The sequence below is a fragment of the Labeo rohita genome, chromosome 2 (genome assembly GCF_022985175.1).
Source record: "Labeo rohita strain BAU-BD-2019 chromosome 2, IGBB_LRoh.1.0, whole genome shotgun sequence".
Classification (NCBI taxonomy): Eukaryota; Metazoa; Chordata; class Actinopteri; order Cypriniformes; family Cyprinidae; genus Labeo; species Labeo rohita.
In genome coordinates this window covers 21,563,372-21,580,680 of record NC_066870.1, presented here as the reverse complement: position 1 = coordinate 21,580,680, position 17,309 = coordinate 21,563,372, and the positions used below count along the sequence as shown (strand labels likewise).

The 17,309-nt window shown below is 32.6% G+C and overlaps 1 protein-coding gene across 3 annotated transcripts in view; it reads left to right on the top strand.

Annotated features, from left to right (window-relative positions):
- Nucleotides 1-17,176, top strand: part of ralyl (RALY RNA binding protein like) — a 25,745-nt gene extending 8,569 nt beyond the window's left edge. The window contains exons 2-9 of one of the 3 annotated variants that reach the window (XM_051122227.1): nt 1,320-1,590; nt 11,019-11,091; nt 11,220-11,237; nt 12,998-13,188; nt 13,423-13,536; nt 15,400-15,545; nt 15,646-15,683; nt 16,608-17,176. In XM_051122227.1, coding sequence (XP_050978184.1) covers nt 1,335-1,590; nt 11,019-11,091; nt 11,220-11,237; nt 12,998-13,188; nt 13,423-13,536; nt 15,400-15,545; nt 15,646-15,678 — 831 coding nt within the window. In that variant the 5' untranslated portion in view covers nt 1,320-1,334 and the 3' untranslated portion in view covers nt 15,679-15,683; nt 16,608-17,176. Of the gene's footprint in view, nt 1-1,319; nt 1,591-11,018; nt 11,092-11,189; nt 11,238-12,997; nt 13,189-13,422; nt 13,537-15,399; nt 15,546-15,645; nt 15,684-16,607 lie in introns of all 3 variants that reach the window. The other 2 variants (XM_051122238.1, XM_051122220.1) reach the window with 2 other exon arrangements.
- The last annotated feature ends 133 nt before the right edge of the window (nt 17,177-17,309 follow it).

Genomic DNA, 17,309 nt, shown 5'->3' with positions numbered 1-17,309 from the left:
TAAAATAACCAAAGACTTAAACTAGTCTGTGTGCATTGAACACGAGTGTCACAATTTGAATTGAATTACTGAAATAAATGAACTTTTCCACGACATTCTAATTTTATTGAGATGCACCTGTATAGTCTACCCTTATGAAAATTAATCATGGTTTTACTACAAATAAAACAAACAAACAAACAACAACAACAAAAAAAACTATGGTTACTATATTTAAACCAAAGTTTAACCATGGCATTTGTAGTAAAACTGTGGTTATACAAATGGTAATCAATGCTTCAAAAAACCATGGTTACTATACGCTGTCACTATAATAAAACCATGGTTAATTTTCGTAAGGGTAATGTTGCCAGATTTGTAGAAAGAATGGAATAAAATATTCAAAAAGGTCTGGTCACATCCCCTTGTTGAAGAAAGTGTTAACAGCCTTATTAAATAATGGAAATATCAGTGGACTTTTAAGGTAATCAGTAAAACTAGCTGTTTTTATTGTTGACATTCTATTAAATTTTTACATCTAAATTTTAATAATAATAAAAAAAAACTTTTAGATATCAATCTGCATATATAATGGACATTGGTAATGATCAACATTCTATCTAGTTTGAAGGCATCTTGAATAAAAAAGCTTCATATTTAACTAAGTATATGCAAAACGCTTGAACCGGAAGCGACGACCCGTTTAACAGAATACGGAAGTCTGTTGTGCAAAACCTCTGTTGAGGTGACTGGCAAAAATGTCTAATTAAACGGAATTAACCCTTATAAGTTTCGAAACCATTTGAAATCGAAGTTTTACATGCAAAGTCTGTCATGAAACTCTAGAGGGCGCATACCTGTTGAAAAAACAGCTGGTTAGGTAGGTTTTGAAGCATGGATGCTGATTTGAGCTGGTTTAAGCTGGTCCTTTAGTGGTCATATGCTGGTTCTAAGCTGGTCCTAAGCAACTAGCTCCTGCTCAGGACAAGCTTAGGACCAGCACATGACCAGGTATTTTTGTTATGTATATTTGTATTGCATTCAATGCTCTTTATGTTTGTTTGCCAATACTTTCCATATTTTCTATGGTGTTATGTGCTGCTGTGTTGTTTCTGTGTCTCTGCTGTTTCATGATATGCAACTGCATTGATTTTGTTTTCATTTTGTCCTGGACTGTGCAATTGTCTACTGTCCAACTTAATTGATTATCTGAGCTGTCTATATCTATGTGAAATTACTGTCCATTGTGTTACTGATTTTGTAAAGCATTCTTGAGCCTGGGAAAGGCGCTATATAAATTAAACATATTATTTAATATTTGTTTTTTATGTGTGTTTCAGGACATCCTGAGAAGGATGACTGGGAAAACTCAAACCAGCAATATAACAAACAAGACAGATCCTCGATCTCTGAATTCCAGAGTGTTCATTGGTAACCTCAACACCGCTGTGGTCAAGAAAACTGACATTGAGCTTATTTTCGCCAAGTATGGGAAGATCACTGGCTGCTCTGTGCACAAGGGCTTTGCTTTCGTCCAGTACGCCTGCGAGAGGAACGCTCGGTTGGCTGTGGCTGGTGAGAACACCAGGGTGCTGGCTGGACAGACCTTAGGTGAGTGAAATTTATTTCCCTTTTTATTTGTGTAAATGACTGGACTCAAACAGGTGACAGTGATTTTAGTTACAATGAGAAGGAAGGTAGAAAAAAAACAGAGCAGGAGAAAATGAGAAAAGGACAGAAAGGTGTGAGATCTATAGACACAGAGACAGTTGATCTTAGTTCATAGTCGTTCCCATGGCTACCTGGTAAATATTCATCATCCTTTATTAAAAATGAAACTCCTGCTGTCTCTGTTGCAGCAGTGGTTTGAGTTGAACTCCAATGAATCTTGTGCTGGACTGATTTTCCTTTAGGTTACTTTTACTTTTTTTATTAGCTACATTTCTTTCAGATGACTAGATCTTTCCTTGTGAAAAATATTAGTTGCTTGATTTTATACGGAGCTGAGCATTTGTAACAAGCAAACTATTTTGTTTAATTTAAGAAAAAAAAGTATTTTGATTAAATTAGTATTTTGATGGCTTTGGATGTATTTAGATGGTTTGGGGAACTTTTCAGTTGCTCCTCATTTTAATATAGTTATTAAAAAAATAAATATATATATCCAAAGCAGCGTAGTGTTTTTTTAAAATAAACATACAATGTAAAATAAATAAATAAATAAATACTGTCAGTTCTAATATAGTTATAAAAAGTAACCAAAGCAGCATAGTATTTTTAAAATAAACATACAATGTAAAATAAATAAATAAATGCTGTCAGGTCTAATATAGTTATAAAAAAGGACCCAAAGCATAGTACATATACAATGTAAAAGAAATAAAAAAAAATAAATAAAAAATAAAGTCAGTTCTAATATAGTTATAAAAACGTAGCTAAAGCAACACATTATTTGTAAAATAAACATATAAAAAAACAGATAAAAAAAGTAACCAAAGCAGCATAGTATTTTTTTAAAAAAACGAACAATGTAAAATAAATAAATGATTAAATAAATAAATAAATACTGTCAGCGCTAATATAGTTGTAAAAAGTAACCAAAGCAGCATAGTACATACAATGTTATAAAAAAATAAATAAATATTGTCAGTTCTAATATATTTACAAAAAAGTAACCAGGGCAGCATAGTATTTTTAAAATAAACATACAATAAAATACAGTAAAATAAATAAATAAATAAATACTGTCAGCTCAGATATAGTTGTAAAAAGTAATCAAAGCAGCATAGTACATACAATGTTGTAAATAAATAAATAAATAAATATTGTCAATTCTAATATAGTTATAAAAAAGTAACTAAAGCAGCACATTATTTTTTAAACTAAACATGAAATGTTAAATACATAAATACATATTTACTGTCAGTTTTAATACATTACACAAAAGTAACCAAAGCAGCATAGTATTTTTAAAATAAACATACAATAAAATACAGTAAAATAAATAAATGAATAAATAAATACTGTCAGCTCTAATATAGTTATAAAAAGTAACCAAAGCAGCATAGTACATACAATGTAAAATAAATAAATAAATATTGTCCATTCTAATATAGTTATGAAAAAGTGACTAAAGCAGCACATTATTTTTAAAATAAGCATGCAATGTTAAATAAATAAATAAATAAATAAATATATACTGTCAGTTCTACTGAAAGAATCATTCTGTAAATAAAGAAATAAACATTTTTTACTGAAAAGCCTTTAAACTGGACAGTTTTCTGTTATTCACAAAACATCAACAAAAATAAATAAAAATTAAGTTTGGAAAATCAAGCAGCCCTTTAGCTACACTGCTACTAAAATCAGTTTTGTACTTGAAAAAAGTTTTTTTTTTTTTTTTTTTTTTTTTTTTTTTTTTTTTTTAGTAGAGATAAATAGTATTTAGCTTTAAGAATTTATCCTAACTATTTTTGTAGGGTGTAGAAAGTGAGTTCATGTTGTCTGTGACTCATATTTATAATGTTTTATTGCCCCCCTATGTTGGAAAGAGGAAGTACAGGTCAACCTGCACAAACCATACCGCTGAAAAAATATAAGTAGTGCATTGAAGAAGAAAGTCTGTGTTTAATAAGTGCATCTTATTATGGAGCCTCATTCAATACTATATGTTTGTTGACTCAATGACATGCAGTGATTTTGTAATTTTTGTGTGTAATCTAGTGTCAACCACTAGATGGCAATATAAATATACTATAGACATCCAAGGCACTGCAGTGGAAAAGACAAATCATAACAAATGTTGATTGTTGAGGATTTATTCATAACTCCTGACCCTTCTCAATTCATGCAGATTGCTTTTAGTCTAAAGTATAGCAGATTCTAAAAGCACTCCAGAAGAATACTAAAGTCCCATAAAAAGCAGCATCTGATATTTGTCTGAATATTTGAAGAACACCTATGAATAAACCATATTGTGTCAAACTTATAATTTATGTAAGCTTCAAAAAGAGTACGAGTCAAAAATAGGACAATTTTGAATCTCCCAGTTCTCAGGATAAGACTTTACAATCTTCCAATCATTATTTTCTTTAGCTTGTCTTAAAAGCTTTTATAAGAATATCAGTGTCACAGCAGGTGTGTGTATACATGTCACTATAATTAGTTTTTCTATATCTGAAATCCTCTGGCAGATATGAAGGAATCACAATGTCTTCAATTTCAGAGCCTGTCTTTAATTCAAAGGAAAAAGCATATTCCTGCATGAATAGCCTCAGGGCTTATAATGTCAATAACTACCAAGAATTTTCAAATGAATGACAGCAGCTGTGGGATGCTGTTCTTTTGATGTACAATATGATTCAAGATCAGAGACAATCTGAGACAAGAGTATGAACTGCATCAACTGATGATATATATTTATACTAACCAACCATTTATACATACTGTACATGTTTGTGAAAGCTTGTTTTCTTATACATACGGTAGATAAACACATAAAGTGTTTATTTAAATAATGCTTTATTTATTAATTTAATTTGTTTTTATTGCTGCAAAACTGCAGTATTTATTAGGTCCTGATCAGTTATAATTATTTAGATTTCTTTTTTTTTTTTTTTTTTTCACATTTTGGTTGCATATTTGTTAACACCCCCGTTATGTGTCAGTGGTACAGTCTGGAATGGTGCATGCCTGTACGCTGAACTCTATTCAGTCAGTCTCTCACAGTGACACTACGGTGAAGTGAGTTCAAGGGAAAGGATTCATTTATTCTCAAAATATAGTATGCACAATCTAATGGACACGTACAGAAGAACAATGCATAAAGGGAAACGGAATCAGAGATGTAAGTATGTTACAGACAAATGATAAGTGCTTTTAATTCTTGATTTGTAACAGAATCAATAAAATATAAAGATGTATAATGATACTTTTGCTTTTTTGTAAATTAAAATGAATGTGTTTAGGACATTTTCGTAATTACATAATATTATAGTTCTGTTTTTCTTGTTTAATATTTTATTTGTTTAATTATTAATAAATACATTTAATAAATGCATTTAAAATGTGCAGGAGAACTGCGGAAAACATCTTCTAAATGACAAGTTACCAAATGTACTTAAATGTTGTAAAAAGTGAGAAAATATGCAGCTGTTTGCTTAAGGAATTACTGTTACAGTACTTGATCTCAAATAATTTTTTATTAAAAAAAGGAAAAAAAATTAGTTGTTACACTTCATAAATATTAAAATACTATTTTTTAAAATACCCTTTTCTCTGTATTAAATATTATATTTAATGCTATAATAATTAATATCATAAATTAATATTTTTTACAATAAAAATGTTTTGGACTTGAATAAAAAGTTAATTATAATGCTACCAAATGAAATAAATTTTGACTTAAAAAAATGTTTTTACACTTTAACTATATTAAAAAAATATTTTAAAATATGTTTTCTTTGTATTAAAATATAACATCATTTAATATAATAATAATTCATATTATAAAATAGTTTTTCCCATTAAAATATTTTTTGACTCGAATAAATAGTTCATTTCAGTGCTGCCAAATGAAACATATTTGGACTTTTTAGTAAAAAAAAAAACTAACAAAAAAATTAACCTGATATAGTTTTTGCACTTTAAAAAAATATGAAAAATGCTATTTTCAAATAAGTTTTCACTATATTAAAATATTACATTATTTAATATAATAATAATTAATATAATAAAGTAATATTATTTACAATAAAATTATTTTTTAAATTTAAATAAGTTTTATTTCAGTGCTGCCAGATAAAACATATTTTGAATTTTTAGAAAAAAAATAAAAAATAAATAATGATAATAAAAAAAATGGTGCAACCTAATGTAGTTGTTATACTTTAAAAATATTAAAATACTATTTTTAAAATATTAATATATTATAGTTTAAAATATTATAGTTTTTCTTTCTTTCTTTCTTTCTTTCTTTCTTTCTTTCTTTCTTTCTACTACATTTTGATCTACCATGCTGAAAGCTTTCTAGAGGAAAAAACATCTTGTACAATTAAAAAAAAAAATGTTGTGACCTGTCTGAAATTACTGAAGAGGGTTCAGTATGTGTTCTCCATATTAAAGTACAGCAAATCACCTTTTGTAGCTTGACTGCATGATTTTTTCTCTTTGCTACAGAAATTTCTCCTTTAACTTTTTTGTACTTTTTCTTACTAATTAGACGTTTTCAGAAACACAATTTTCTAAACCCCAGAAGCTGTTAAATTTGCTTGGGAGTTGCATCTGTTCATGATGAGCATCCATGTTTTGTGTGTCTAATCAAAGACGGCACATCAAAGTTACAAAGCAAAGTTTTGTAGCTGTGCACACACAAGACTCCGGGGATAATGAGCGGCACCGAAAATGGATATGATGTCCTCAAGTGTACAAACCCGTTCCAGACAATTGCGCACAACAGTCACCGAATTACATCACGCCACAAAGGAGTGAATAAAGGAAGTGAAAGAGTTGTTTGATAAGTAGGTCATGTATGGAAAACACTCATTAGTGAAAGAGATACACAACAAATGCCAGAGGTGTCTGAATAATATTCATAGGCTACTTGCTAAAACAGAAATATATGAATTATGTGTTTTTATGTCTGCTAAGTTTCTTTGAAAGTCCTTGAAGCTCTTTCTTGCTTAGTCAGGTATCTTGAGTCACTTTGTTTACTGAGTTTGGCATTCAGGCACAAGTTTAATCATAAGACTTCTTGTCAAATGAATCACCTAAAAACTCTTTTAAGCTGACAGGCAGACACACTGACATTAAGCAGAGGTCATCACTAAGAGAAATGCCAATCTTCTCTCTATGCTAAGCCTGACAGACCTTTGAGAGAGAAGAGCAGAGGAGGCCCGTTGGTAAACTTAGATTAAAGTATTGATATGGCTCCATGTTTGAAATATGGTGGTATTTTAAATGGCCGGCACATATCGAGTGAAATGTCTGGCGTGTCGTGGGACCATCCACTGATTATTGGAGCAGTTGGATGATTCAGCCTGTTTTGGATTGTGTTGTCTCCCAAGAAATCATTATTAAGATCTCACAATACCATTATCTAGAACTTAAATCACTTGCTTCCCTATTAATGTTGTCAAAATGACTCAGTGAGGTCAGTCTCAAACTGTAGAGAATTAACATCAAGGGTTTGATTTGCCAGCGAATGCAAGAACTAAAAAAAAACATAGGGCTCGAATGCAATGTAAATGGCTCTGGATGAAAGTGTCTGCCAAATGTAAATCAATAGAGATGAACTGTTCATTGTGTCACCGTTCATCTTCCAAAAAAGCATTGTGATCAAACTAATGATGACTTTCTTATGAACATTAAACACAGAAACAGTTCTTGACCACAGTCAGTTCATGAACTTTTGATGCAGATTACTTCACCTCAGAACCTAGAAATCCCTGAATGAAATATTAAAATCTCATTTCATCAATAGACTAAATCTTCTGATATTTTCTTGAATATTTATATTAAACATATTGTGTCAAACTGTAATGATTTATTTAAAAAACATAAAAAATGAAAAATAAATATAATTTTATTAAGAATAAAATTAATATAATATAATGTAATAACATAATAAGTTAGGGAAAAAAAATTAAAATGATAAAAATGTGCATTTTAAATAAAATATACGCTCTAAAAAATCCTGGGTTTAAAAACAACCCAACTTGGGTTTTTTGGCAACCCAGCACTGGGTAAATATTGGACAGAACACACGCTGGGTTATTTTGGCCCAGCTGGTTGGGTTAAATGTTTTTTGCCAAACATGCTGGGTTATTTTAAGTCAATTATTGTTTAAAAATTGTTATATTGCTGGTTTAAAATGGACTGGAACTTATAAAAAAACACACACAGAATTACTAGAGGCAACAGCAATATTCAAAAGATGAACATTTATAATTAAGCAAGAACACACTGACAAAATACAAGACAAATTTAATTTATTTGGATGAATACAGCATAGTTTACAATATTACATACATTTAAACTTGTTTAACAAGCATTTTAGACATAAAAAAATGTAACATTTAAAAGTAACATTTTAAATTTCGTTTATTCAAGCGTTCTCTGTAATCACTTTTTACCAAAACTAATTCTCGTGGCGGTGTGTCGCCGAAATCTGAGCTGGACGAAGGGCTGCTGTTCGTCGGAGTAACTGCAAACTTCAGACCACAGCCTCGCATTTCACTCGTAGCTGAAAGATGCCGTGACTGACTCCATAGCCTGTCCATAAACAAACAGTATTGAGATTAGAGAACATATTTTACCATCAAAATAAATACATTTCAGTATTGTAGTGAATAAAATCAGTTTATGTTATGCAAGGCAAAAGGCGTTTCCATCATGCGAAAAGCTGCTGACTGACTTCTCGTCCCTGTATGTTGCTTTGTCTAAAATAATGTAATTTACAGCACAGTAAAGATGTTATAAATGAAATAAAATGTATATAAATGAAATAAAATGTATATAAACCTTTCGTTGAAGAAATGCACTAATTAGGCTGTGCTGACATCCACTTTCCCCTGTAGACAGGGTTGCCAGCCCAACTGCTACCCAAAACTATCCCAACCGCATTTCGAGGGTTTTTTTTTGGCTCGGTTCCCCTGTTACAGTTCGCATTCCAGGTGCTAAATATAACGTTATTGTTGTCGCTTCAACCCATGGCAACAGTGTTAAAGTAGCCCAATTTCTCAACCCTGCCTGTAGAGCATTGGTTCCCAACCACATTCCTGGAGGCCCCACAACACTGCATGTTTTCCATGTCTCCTTAATCAAATTCACCTGATTCAGATTATCAGCTCATTAGTAGAGACTCCAAGACCTGAAATGGGTGTGTCAGACAAAGAAGAGATGCAAGATGTGCAGTGTTGGGGGGCCTCCAGAAACGTGGCTGGGAGCCACTGCTGTAGAGGACGCAAAAAGCCAACGCTTCGAGTCTCTGACCAGGGTTGCCAGGTCCTCCAATAAAAAAAATGCATTCTTTGTGGTAAAATACACGTTAGTGAAAACTTATTTGAAAATAGTATTTTTCATATTTTTTAAAGTGCAAAAACTATATTAGGTTGCACCATTTTTTGTTTGTTTTATTTTTACTAAAAAGGCAAAATATGTTTCATTTGGCAGCACTGAAATGAACTATTTATTCAAGTAAAAAAAAAACAACCTGTGGCAATAATGTTAAAGTAGCCCAATACCACGGGACAACCACAGACTTGGCAACACTGTCTCCAACAGTAACCCGACAGCTGAGTTGTTTTGTTGGATGGAGGGGGAGAGGTGTATAGTTTCAGTTTATTGACCTAGCCACACTGTAAAAAACAAAAAAACACAATTTGTTGAGTCAACTTCAAATAATTTGTTCCCCTGCTGCCTTAAAATTTTAAGTTCAGTCAACTCACATAAGTTTAGTCAGCTTTAAATGTTAAGCTGTACTAAGTCACAACTTAGATATTTGACTTGACTAAACTAAAAATTTGGTTTGTTAAACTTAAAAGCTGGGCTTGTTACCCAGCTGCCTTAAAGCAGCAGTATGTAAGAATGACAGCTAGAAGTTGATATGGGTACTGCAGTGCAAATTCAAAATATGGGAGAGAGCTGTTTCTCTTGCTTCCTCCTACTCAGACTCCATGCTCATGCGGGTTTGCCAGGTTGAGGACACGCAACGAGCCTTGCACTGCAATTTGATGAGTTGTTTTAATGTTCCTCTGCTCATAGAGCATTGTGCAGCATGTAATATTGCCAGCTAGCGGTTGAAATGGGTACTGCAGTTCCGTCCCCGAAACGCACATTTCAGAGTAGATTTACTAGCATTATTTTAGCTATGTAAACATAGCATATTCCCTAAATATCTACAAACATATTATGTTATTTTTGGCTTAAGAAGAGTCAAAAACTTACATACAGCGCCTTTAAAAATTTTCACTTAATACAGCTTAATATTTCAAGTTGACTAATCTTTTTTGAGTTGACTGAACTTTAAATTTTAAAGGCAGCCAGGTAACAAAATTATTTTAAGTTGACTCAACAAATTGTTTTTTTTTACAGTGTAACCCATCAGCTGGTAACACAAAAGACATCAAATACTGGAAAAAACCATACCGGTACATGACCCAACAGGCTCAACCTAGCAGTTGCGTAAAAAAAAATAACCCACTATTTTTTTGAGTATAACATGTTAGAATCCAACATCAACCCCATGAAGATCCTTTAAACCTCAAACACTTGAAGTCAACGTAATTACATAAATTTGAGGAGAACTTCTTTTTTTGTAAAGCTCTTGCATTAACGTCAAACTAATTATTGTTTCCATGGAAAAACGTCCGCTTTCATCACAGAAGGTTAGCTGTAATTAGAAACTGCTAATTAGAGAGGATGATCTTTCTGATCGACTGGTTTTCCTCCTGCTTTTCAGTTGCTACGTTTGAATGTATTTTCCAATATATTCATTTACATGTTTTGAAACTTCAATCTCATAAATATATTCAGAGCGTGACTGTCTCCATTTGAAAGTTCTGTATGCTTCCATAATGAATTTGGCTCAGTCAGCCAAGAGACTAATCTAAACTCTGAAAGTGCACTACTTTTCTTTACAGATTTAGTGCTTTGTTTTGTGCTTCATCAGAGTGAAGGCTAAAATTGCTTGTAAATGTCTTAAAGCCTCGAATTGTGATTTAGTCAGGCACTCAGGCAGCCCGTCCTTCTGGATAACGTGCCAGGTGACCTTGAAAGGCACTCAGGAGTGATTGTGCATCTGTGTGTGTGTGTTGAGTGTGGCTGTTGCTCTGATAGCATCTCTCTTTCTGATGAGACAGATGAGAGCCATCAGTCATTTATTCTGTGGCATAATGCCTATGCATTTTCTCAGAGCGCAGAGGCTTTTCTAAGTCCATTATATTCACCGGCCATTGTTAGTCATTTATTAGAAGGAAACTATGATTAAAATGGAAAACGTACACTGTTTTTTTGTACAATGTCCTTTGCTCTTTTCACAGACATTAACATGGCTGGAGAACCACGTCCATACAGGCCAAAAGTGGCATCCAAGCGACATTTCTCCTTGTACAGGTGAGCCACCTAGATTTTTGAAAATCATTTTTTCATTGTAATCGATAAATACATTTTAAATAACATTTTTCTCATCTTTTTATTTAATTATTTTTAAGCGGCTATGAATTTGATTATGATTTCTACAGGGATGATTTCTATACCAGGTATGTATATGCATTCACTTGTGCTAATGCATTCATTCAAAGAAATGTGGTATTTCAGTAGTTGAATTGGTAAGATCCTTTCTTTGTAAAGTGTTTTTGTTAATTACGTTTTTAGTTAAGATCCACCTTGTCTCGTATGACCTTTTCTATGTTATGAAAAACTGAGGTAAGGTGAAGAAAAAAAAAAAAAGCTAAAAAGCATAGGAAGAGCTTCCCCTAATAACCATAATTAATGTCATTTTATTGGTTTGACTTCGATCCTTTGCTCAGGCTAATGATGAGCAGTCTTCTCCTGTGAGACATAAGCTGAATGTCAGAAAGCTGCTGGGTCGTTAACCGAGCAGCACAGACACGCCGGTCATCTTTCCTCTGACATTTTCATGTGTTCGCTTTCACTCCTCATTTGGCAGAGCTGAGTTTTATACATCTCCATGGAAAATATATGTGTGCTAACGAGCATAATTCCTTCAGTGCGATTATTTAAAAATATGCAAGTAAAAGCTAATTATGCTCATCAGACATTATCTCATGGGAGAGGGACTAAAAAGTGATCTTTCTTTTTTGCATGTAGACTAAGATATTCTCTCATCTCTTTATATTATCTAGCTTAAAGGGAACCCTGGGTATTAAGACCTGTATGGCTTAATATAACATAAATGATGTCTCTTACTGAAATATGTAGTTGAAAACCCATGAAAGATTTACGTTATTTAAAGGGGTCATCAGATGCTAAGTTCACTTTTGAACATGTTGTTTGAACATTAATGTGTGTTGGCAGTGTATGTACAAATCTACCCTATAATCATAAAAAAACCATCCAGTAGTTTTTAATTAATGTGTAAAAATAATATTCCCTTTTTTCAAATCGAGCCATTCTCAGATGCCTGTCATTGTGGCGTCACACTGACAGTGGCCGCTCCCACGATAGTTGATTGACATGAGCGTCTTACCTCAGATCAGCTGTAACAGTCCAACCTCCATGTTTTGATGCCGGAGCAGGGATTTAAGTTAGACAAGAATTGAGCAATTGAGGTGTTGTTGGATGTAATAATGAATGTAGTGGTCGTCATTTACTCTCGACATCTGAGCCGCTGAAGATGCAGTAGATTACGTTTGTTTGTGAAGGGAATGCGCCTCCCGATCTACATATATCCGTCTATGTTCACACAAATCATTCGTGATCCGGCTTCACTTATAGCAGAAGTGAGTACAAGGTTTAGCGGCTAAACGCGACTAAATGCGGCTAAAGTAAACAGGCTCGTCACTCCACAGAGAGAAGAGAGGGGCGGAGAGAGCAGAGCTCATTTGCATTTAAGCAGTCTCGACCAGAATGGGATGATTTTTGCAGAGGTGATTTTGTCAAGGTAAAAAGGGTGTTGTTTTAAACTACCATTGAGAATTTTTAACCAAAGTATATTATAGACTTTTCATTAAGACCCTAAAGAATCATATCAACTTGTGGAAAATGGGCATCCGATGACCCCTTTAAGCAAAAATACATTAAAAACTGTAATGTTTTGAAATATTATTAGAATTTAAAATAACTGCTTCTATTGTCAAAAAACCTCAAATGTAATTTATTCCTGTGATGGCAAAGCTGAATTTTCAGCATCATTACTCCAGTCTTCAGTGTCACTTTTGGTGCTCAAGAAACATTTCTTATTATCAATATTGAAAACAGTTGATAATATGAAACCGTGATACACTTTTAAGTGATTAAATACATTTTTTTACTAATATTTTTATATATTTTTCTTCAGGATTTTTGACATTCATGGGAGATTAGCACCATCCCCTCGGGCTATGATTCCTATCAAGCATTCCCGTTTGGTTGCACTATCAACGCGCAGGACAAAAAACTCTTTCCAGCCAAAGATGTCCACCTGCTCTTCTTATCTAAGAACGCTGTCATCAGGTTTCTTATGCTATATGGGTTTATCCATCATTCCAAGTCAGTTTTTGTCATCTCATTTCAATTTCCATTATCATGTTTTTAGCTCCTAGAACTGTAATCAGGCACCTTAAACAATCTAGACTTTGACATAACATGTCCGTACCATCCATAACTGCCAACCACAACCATTTTAAAATTTAAAATAATATTGTACAGCAATGAGCTGATAAAAATCACAGTGATTGATATTCATCGACATCATTTCTGTTTGTTTGGTTGTTTTTATCAAAGTGAAATCCGATCAGCTGCTGACAATCAAGCAAGAACTGTCCCAGATAAAGATTAAGATCGACTCCTTACTGGGAAGGCTAGAGAAGATTGAACAGAAGCAGTTAGCAGAAGCAGGTAAGAGGATGAAATGAACATTGCTGTCAGGGTAGAGGCCATGTTGGCAGGAGGTAGATTAAAAACACTTGTCTTCATCACTTTCAATGTCAGTGCAAGAAATCGAAAACAGCACCCACTCGTGTCTTCACACACATACAAAATCTGGACTAGGAGAGGAGACATCCACACACCTGTGTTAGTTTAACTTACTCAAAAGTTTGGTACACTATTAAAAAAAACCCACTTGAAATTTACAAGAAGAAAAAAAATGCAGGTGTGGTTGCCAGAATGTAAAAAACAATAGTAAATAGTAAAATTTACAGTATAATACCAACGCTTCTGAAGTACTAAAATGTGTTTTGTGCCTTTATAATACACTGAAAACCACCAAAAAACACAGGTGGTCATTAAAAAGCCACATGATGAAACAAAACTCATGACAAGTAGCTTTTCCACAAACTGAGGTAAAAAAATAGAAGGTGCACAGTGTCATACATGCAAATACAAAACAACAAAAATGACACTATAATAATACAGTAAACATTAATTTAACAACACACAATGTAACATAAAACCCTATTGTACATAACTAAGAAGAAATATATTTTTAAAAAATGAAAAAACATCAAATGTGCAGTATCACACAGGAAGATTAGGCAATTGTTAAAATGTAAATTTTTTCCACTGTAATTTATAAGATGACTTGTACTTTTTCCACTTCCAAAAACAGTATTTTATTATAAAATGACACTAAATGGCCATTAATTACAGTTTACTATAGAGAGTAAGGGAATTTACCACTAGGTTTTTACCATAGGATTTTTACATTCTATTACAATTAGAATTACAGTCATTTTTACAGTGTATATTTTCTTTTAAGGAAGAATTTCCCCTTTTTTTACAAGATGTAATATAAATCTCAGGTGTCCCCAGAATGTGAAGTCTGTGAAGTTTCATCTCAAAATACCCCATAGATCATTTATTATATCATTTTGAAAATGCCTAATTTGAGTGGAACCAGAAACACGCTGTTTAGTGCATGTCTCTTTAAATACAAATAAATGCCCATTTTCACTGTGCCTTTGCAGCTTGTACTTCAAACACTGCCAAAAAGTCATCAAAAAACATCTGTTTGGTTTGGATTATCATGTCTGTCACACTGAAATCATACGTTTTATAGCCATATTAGTTTAAACTTATAATATATGGTTTTCTGAACGCACACATCCAAAACACATGCACAGAAAATGGCTGTCAAATGGCATGTGAGTAGGCGAAGTTACTAAACTAAGTTCTCTTTCAAATCTTATTGCACTTAAACTGTCGAATACACAGAAGTTTATGTTAAAAACACACAAGTTACTAATCTTTTTGTCTGTGAAGATAAACAGCTGGGAAAGAAATGCATGTTTATATTAGATCTCTGTGGCAGCAGCGTAATATGATGTTACAGTAAATAAATCAATAAATCCACTGCTCTCTTGTCTCCTCTGAGGCTGGGACTCTAAATAGAATTATGTGCTCGTCTGAGCAGCCAAAGACAGAAAAGTTAGCATGCTTTGCTTGAATTTTTGCCATGTCGTTAGAACAAGGACAACGTTGTTGCTGGCAAAAACAAAATTACGGCGCCGTGGGTGGAAACGTACAGATTAAGGGGCGGTAATATTATAATAAGATCCAGCTTGTTTTTTTCACAAGCTTGTAGAAAAAAACGTACCAAAACAAAGTTACTGGATTGTCTTTTTTCACGTTTTATGGGTTGGTACATGGACAAAGTCCGATTTTCATATATGTCCCCTTTAAATATTCATATAGCTACTGGCTGCACTTTAATCTCATTATCTCATTCACCTTTCTGTCTGCAATCTCACAATTGTGTAGAAGCCCACAGAAAGCATGAGAAGGCCTATCAGTCTCTCTATAGTGAGACAGAAGAGGATGTGGATCAGGAACATCAGGAAGCAGGGTCTTGGGAAGTGACTGATGAAGGTGATGACGGATATAATGACAGGGCTGATGGTGACCTGGTGAGCTGTCAATGAACTCATCTGAATTGGAAATGTCATTTGATATATGAGCAAGATACACTTGTATAGAATATAATTGTGTGTGTGTGTTAAATCCCAGATAGAAAACCACATATCTGATGTAGACAACTGAGCAAGGTTTGTACCACAAATTCATGCCAAATTTACTTAACATACAGTCAAACCAGACATAATTTTTGATATTTTTTACTAGTGGATGGCAGGACACTACACGTATAGTGTATACTATAGTAGTAGTAAACTGTGACATATTATACCCAGATATTATTCATACAGTGAACTAGTTGAATTTGGGACCAAAAATTATTCAGACACTTTGACCTGACCATGTTTTGCTTAAGTGTTTTTTCTTTCATTTCTAACCTTTTTACACCACAGACTAAAAAATTAAAGCATTGCTTGGTAACTGGTCAACAAAGTATTTATAGTTATGTAAATATTGTCATACTAACAGTTGTCTGAATTTTTGGTTAATTGTAATCCATTACATACCTTTCTATCAGAGTTATCTGACGTTATCAAGATGAATTTTTTTCTGATACAGTTTAACTCTGAGTTCTTGTCATATTTTATTACCATTTTCAAAACTATAGTGAATAAACTGTGATAATGTCAGAAATGTTGAAGGTGTCTGGTTTCACTGTACTTCTCTCTTTTTATTTGACATTATAAAAAAAGTATATTGCCTCTGCCTTTCAAGCTTTTTGTGAAATGTACTGATGTTACTATCAGAAATTCGAGACTGTCCATGTAAGAAAAACATTATATTGTGCAATTTATTGCACTCAAATTTTTTCATCAGACTTGAGCATTCATAAGCAATGCCCTGTAAACTAAAAGCTATTTTAGCCATTCATTTCTTAGTACTTATGTCTCATCATTTGACCTTCAGAAAGTCCTCTTTCGCTTCATTCAATGTATAAACATCAGGTTTTTGGAAAATACTTTATAACGTATTATGTAATAATATAGCATAAACAAAAATTCTGTGATACTTCTTTGTTTAAAAATATTGAAATATTTTATACTTTTTATCTGTAGGACTGGGACCAGCAAACCTATGAAATTTACTATTTTTGGAAGATATCCAGATGTAATTGTTCACCCTTTCATGTCTGTTTATTTATTTGTTTATATGTATTTTTCATTCATTCAACTGGTCATACATGTACATACATAAGTATGTATAGACACAAAATAGAAGGATGAAAAACTATAACTTAATATGTAAAAGAATTTATGTATTTTATCTAACAATGTGATAAACTTCAGTGTCATTGTCATAAGGGTTTACAAATTAAATTGTAATTAAAATGTAAACTTTTATTAAATTAAACTGTATGTGCATATGTTTTTTTTTTTTTTTTTTTTTCTGGACATCTGTCATGTACATATTCAAATTATGTTTACTGAATGCACATTTATGTATAAGTAAATTATTAAATGATTCATCTCACTCATTATTAGGAATATAACCTACTTTTACATCTCTATTTCTTCTTTTCTCTATTATTATTTTTATTGTAGTTCATAGCTTAACTATAAGGTGTGGTAAAGTTGTTTTTATGTGTTTAATATTGTGTGACGCATTTGTGAAATAAAAACGTCCAGACATCAATTGTCGCAGGGTTTTTTTTATTTGTGGGTGTTTAACGTTGACTGTACCTCTGCATTAATATAAGCATATAAGCCAGCTGAAAGCACAAAATACTCGATAGATAAGCCGCTCACCAATTTTTAAAA